Source organism: Rosa chinensis, chromosome 3 (assembly GCF_002994745.2).
Source record: "Rosa chinensis cultivar Old Blush chromosome 3, RchiOBHm-V2, whole genome shotgun sequence".
In the NCBI taxonomy this organism is placed as follows: domain Eukaryota; kingdom Viridiplantae; phylum Streptophyta; class Magnoliopsida; order Rosales; family Rosaceae; genus Rosa; species Rosa chinensis.
This window is the reverse complement of record NC_037090.1, coordinates 44,357,396-44,363,196: the sequence shown is the minus strand read 5'-3', so window position 1 is coordinate 44,363,196 and position 5,801 is coordinate 44,357,396. Positions and strand designations below refer to the sequence as shown.

At 36.7% G+C, this 5,801-nt stretch overlaps 1 protein-coding gene across 1 annotated transcript; it reads right to left on the bottom strand.

Annotated features, from left to right (window-relative positions):
* Nucleotides 1-222: 222 nt before the first annotated feature.
* LOC112193600 (CHD3-type chromatin-remodeling factor PICKLE) lies at nucleotides 223-3,916 on the bottom strand. The gene is made up of 5 exons (XM_040516900.1): nucleotides 3,853-3,916; nucleotides 3,646-3,767; nucleotides 3,444-3,553; nucleotides 3,270-3,351; nucleotides 223-617 (listed from the first exon to the last, which is right to left on the bottom strand). The coding sequence occupies exons 1-5, from the start codon at nucleotides 3,887-3,889 to the stop codon at nucleotides 438-440; spliced, it is 531 nt and encodes a 176-aa protein (XP_040372834.1). The 5' UTR covers nucleotides 3,890-3,916; the 3' UTR covers nucleotides 223-437.
* Nucleotides 3,917-5,801: the final 1,885 nt, after the last annotated feature.

Genomic DNA, 5,801 nt, shown 5'->3' with positions numbered 1-5,801 from the left:
TACATCGATGTCCATATTAATTCTAGACATCGGTTTTATGTTTGTATCGATGTCCATAGTTACTCTAGACATCGGTTTTTGTTTATATATCGATGTCCATATTAATTGTAGACATCGGTTTTGTGTTTTTATCGATGTCCATAATTGTTTTAGACATCAGTTTTCGTTTATATCTTGATGTCCATATTTATACCCTTTCGTGCTGTATTTGGTACTAGAAAGTTGATCCACAAATAACATGAAATTCAAATATTGGGGAATTGCATTAATTTCTATACAAAATTAGAGCTTGAGGTAGCTTCAAAAATTAAACCCTAACCTACTTTAAGGCTAGTCTAGAAGATACCGCTACTGCAATAACTACATGCCGTATAATTTGTTCACAATTCATCCTGATATCACTACATCTACTACAAAATAGTCAGCAAAATCTAGCCTTACTCAAAATCATATTGCCCTGCAGCATTGACATGACTGTGAACTAAAGAAACAAGTTCATGAAGAGCATGGACGGCAACCAGCTCCAGTTCATGCAAAGTAGTTTCTTGCTTTAGCTCTTTTCCTTCAAGATCCTGCCTCTCACTTGCCCGATCCAAATCCTTGTCGTTCTTATCTGGCTAACATATAAAATCATGGCTGTCAGCAAAAAGAGAAATGCCGCTTGCATAAACATGCACTTCATCTTATATGTTATCACATTCCAAAGGATAGTTTAGACCTGATCATTGTCAAGAATTAGCCTGAACAGAACATTTGGATTTCCATCTTATATTATCAAATTCAGCTGCATAGTTTACTTCATTTGGAATAGAACAGAACAACCAACTTTCTTTACCTTGAAAGTTGAAACATGGAAATAATCATTTTAAGCACAAAAATTATCCTAGTTTACTTGAGTTGATTATCACGGTACCAGAAACTAACAAGGTCTTGCAATCATTCGTGAATCAAAGCCACATGTACCAGTTATTCCCTCATGACAATTTACATTCATCTTATTGCATGAGCATCAACTAGAAAGTTTGAAATTCCACTGACTCAACCTTGACATTAGTCATCATTTAACTAAGCTATGAGGACTAAAGCTGCATTGAGGAAATTAACTACCAGAAATGCATTGTCTAAGCTCATATTACCCATAGAGTACTTTAATGGTCACTCAAAAAAATCAGAATTTTGACAGAGAGTAGACTCGGTACAAGTAACATTTGGTGAACTCAACTCTATGTTATCAATACCAAGGCACTGTCAAAGAGGCCAATTTCAAATTTCAAAACCAAAACCAAGTGGACATGCAATAACTTGGTGCAAAACTTCAAACATATAAGAAAGAGGCCAGTTTTATAGTCCCCTAAGTTCTATATCCAGGATAGAGCACTGGAAACTCCAATCTCACAACAAGAGCAAACATAATTCCTAGAAATGATTATATGCTAAGATCTAGCAGTACCATTGGACAATCAACAAATTATCCCCAGCATGAAAAGGACCATAAAGAGAGGCATCAAAGAAACCCATACCTGCGCACCTTTTACTTGCATCTGCTGAATAAGCTCGGTAAAGACCCCTAAAACGCAGAGCACAACCATATCATAAGAATTAGTGGTAAAATTCAAACAGAAGAACTAATTAGTTAAGATGATATTCAAAGAACATGCCCCATGGTGCAAGCACACACAATCAGACCCCCATATATAGTTTGCAACAAAACCACATCTCTCGTACAAAAAATACATAATAAATAATGAAAGATCCCTACAATCAGCAACTTGAAGAACTACCTGCTTACGACTTCTCTTCCCTTTGCCTAAAGCGTTTAATTCTTCAACTTTATGCACTTCATATCTGTCCTTTAACAAATCTTCCCAGAAATTTGATTTATCATTGTCAGTAGGACTACTGTCAACTGCAGCCTTTTTTGGTTCCTCCTCTTCTACGCCCTCTGCTTCGTCAATGTATTCAAAATTTGCAACCTATAGCACATTATGGAACATGACTGTCAATGAGTCAAGTATGTTTTTATTGCCTTTATAAAACCAAGGAACTATCAAATGTTACAACCCTTGATGACTAAACAAGACTGACAGAGAATTCCAGACCAAGTTTGCAATTTCTACAGACAGAAATTTTAGACTCCAACAATACACAGATGAATATCTCTTTCCTCTACATAAAGGTAAGCTATTTCATCAGAAATCATTTCAGAAAAATGATATCTCTGGGACGAACCAACAAGGAACGAGTGTGCCACCGTCCCTTTATTATATTTTTGTAGGTAGCTTTGTTATATTGACCTTCATATTTATACTCAATTACTCATAAAAAACCACTTGAGGCATAAATTCTTAAAATGATAGATTTGAATTTAATTTCAAAATTTTCTATATCTTCAAATTTTGGTAATTGTTTGACTAAAAGGATTTATTAGGATACAGCACATCTATGTGTACAAGGAAATAAACTCATGATAAAATGGACAAAGATGGTAAAGAATCAAGAGTATTACAACCACCCCCTGCCCCAAAAGAGGAAAGGAGGCAAGAGCAAAATTAGCAACTATTAAAACTACGCCATATTTACTATTAACCAATTGATTCTAATAACTTGAAACCTCCTGTGGAGAGGCAGTTATTGCAGAGAATGAGGATAAGGCAGAGCAATAAATGGAGATAGAACTTTTTATTTATATATTATTTTGTTAACTACTATAATGCCTGCAATTTTTTCCCAAAGTAAGAAAAAGGTGTTATGGAAAGTTTTGGCCAAAAATAGGGAAACACAGTTCTGTGAAAAATAGTATAGATACGATCAATTTCCAGAGACTCAAAATTAGAACCACTTCAAGATTGCACATAGCATTTCTTTCTTGTGAAGAACTAAATATCAATCTAAATGCTACAACCTTAAATTTAACCATATAGTACCACAGAGAAGCAGATTGCGTACAAATTTGTAAATCCCTATACGTGACTCTGCTAGTATGCAATAGTTCAAGCTCATCTAGAACACTAGTTAAAAAGTAAAAGAAATGGCCTGACAAACTACCATACTAAATTTATTAAACTGATGCTTATGAGTTACCACAACATCCACTACTTTCTTTAAGTGCTAAGCATTATGTTATTATCACTATCAAACAGTTTATGCAAGAGAAAACAACTAAACACAAAAAGTGTCCTGTTAGGGAATTAAGCTTCATGCACAGCACCACTGCGTCTTATGCATATAAACTATAACCTTAGTGACCTTAAAAATCATAAAATATATACCTTAAAGGCCTTTAAAAATCCATCTTCATCTCCTTCCTCCAACGGAGTGTCATCATCCCCAGCTTGTTCACGATCAAGTAATCTATCAACAAAGAAACAAGAAGCATAAATAAATTAGTTGGGCACATACATCTAAATGCTGTCAAGGGTACCAAAGCTTGCTACAAAATTTACCTCTCTATCGCAGCATCATCATAATGAATTTGACGGGATTTTCCCGCTTCATCATTTTCATCAGCAAATAACTCCTTTGATCCGTATCGAATGATATCATCTAGCTCTTCCTAAAGTGAAGTTAGAACCATTTAAAACTTTGATTAAATTTCAGTGGAACATAATGTTTTTGCTCCAATTATTAATTAAGAAATTTGCAAACCTGGTTGATGTTTCGAGCCTTTAACCTTCCAACAACTAAATGTTCCAATACCATTTTCTTCTTAGTCAGTTGCATCATTCTTTCTTCAATTGTTCCTCGTGTTATTAGCCTATAAATCATCACTTGCAACCCCAAAATCCCTTTTATAAGACTGAAACCAAAACAAAAACAAAAAGAATATTGATACCATTGAAGTAATAAATTCAACCTTGTTAGTTTGCCCAAGTCGATGAGCTCTTGCCATAGCTTGTAGATCTGCATGAGGATTCCAATCACTGCAGACCAAAACTATTCCTTAAGCTTGTCTCTTTCTCTCCAAGAGCTAATGACTGGAAAACAACATTGCGTCAGTAATCACTACATAGTACATATTCAAAAGAATCAACATCTGTAGCAAGAACAAGTACCTTCATGAATATATCAAGATCACCATCGGGTTTTATCCCCGCAATCTTTTCTCTTCTTGCTAGTTCTACTAGCATATCTGTCACCAAACATTCATGTCAACACTTCATCAAACACAAACCATGCACAAATAAGTACACATTTCCCAAACCTTACCATATTTGAATCCAACACATTGACACCGTCCTGCAAAGTCAAGAGTCTCCCTTACAGTCATCTCCACCGCAAACCAGTCCTGTTTACTGACATAAGCCGACGTCCTCTACGGCACAAACTCGTTTAAGCCGTGGCCATTGTATGTTGTGCTACCTGACATCTTCAAAGTGATCAAACATAAACAAATGAGTACTAATTGAAGCTGAAGTCTCAAAATCAGCAACTATCATAAACTTCATGAGTATGCAAGATAAACCACTACCTGAAGACCAGTTCCAAGGTGTCCGGCGAGAGCCAATAGTAGCGTCGTCTTGCCGGAGCTCGGTGGCCGTCAATGAGAGCGATGGCCGTCGCCGCCTCGACGGTCGAAGAGAGGGGTTGAGAAGGGGAGGCCCGTGGAAAGAGAAAGGACAGACGGCCACTGCAGCTCCGGCTTCGGCTTCTCGATCTCAGCAATTGGGAGATTCGCTGGATTTCAGAAGAGAGATGAGAGAGAAGGAGGCGGACAAGGAGGAGGAAATCAAGCCATCGGAGCCAGAGAAGGCGAAAGAGGTCGTCGGTTACTGGACGGGGGCGACAGATGACTTCGGTTACGGTGTCTCTGTATCGCGGTGTGGGGAAAGAGGACGATCGGTCGCGGTGTGGGTGAAAGAGGAAGTCAGTCTCGGTGTTTCTGTATCGCGGCTGGTGTGGGGAAAAGTAGAGGAAAACCTAGTCAATCAGTCGTGGAAATCTGACTAAGTGTTGGGAGGGAGTGAAAATTTTGCTCCCGCTTCCTTAATTTTAAACTTAGTACATTTCCGCGTTTTTTTAAAATTTTGTTTGAAAAGTATAGACATCAGTTCAGCATAAGAACCGATGTTAATTATTTTATAGAAATCAGATTTTTAAGAACCGATGTTATAAACACAATTTACATCAGTTGAAATCTTAACTGATTTTAAAGACATGATGTCTATTAGCATTATTCTAGTAGTGATATAATATATTTTCGCTTCAACAAAACCTTCATGTGCCATTTTATCAAGCATCTTGTGCACTATATTCTTATTTACATCACCTCCAAGCTTGTTATGAAGCTTCACAAGTTAGCACATACTACAACAAAAGAGCATGATACAATACCTACATGGCTTAACTCTGCTTCATGCTTGCTGCTGTGATTTCCACCTGACAAGTAAAAATATGTACACAATATGAGCATGATAAAAGTATGTTAATCAGTTCTCCTAGTTTAGCTATCATTAGCCAACCTACAAAATGTCTATGGTCAATAAAGTTACCACACTTGTTTGCAGGCCTAAGGTAACTCATTACACCATCCAAGAATGTAACCATTAGAAATCAAAATAACGATCAGTTACTGAAACCGTATATTAAGATCCAAGTGCTAGCTACTGAATATCATTCAACCAAGCTGAACTCATCCGTAAGAGAACTCACGTCTATAACTTAATTGCAACCAAACCAGTAAATGAAGCAACAATCATTTTAAATCTATAAAATGTGATACAACATCCAAATCGCTGGAACGTAAATGTCATTTAAGTCAGATGATAAACTTAAGCAACATAGCATGAAACAGGGATATTGCA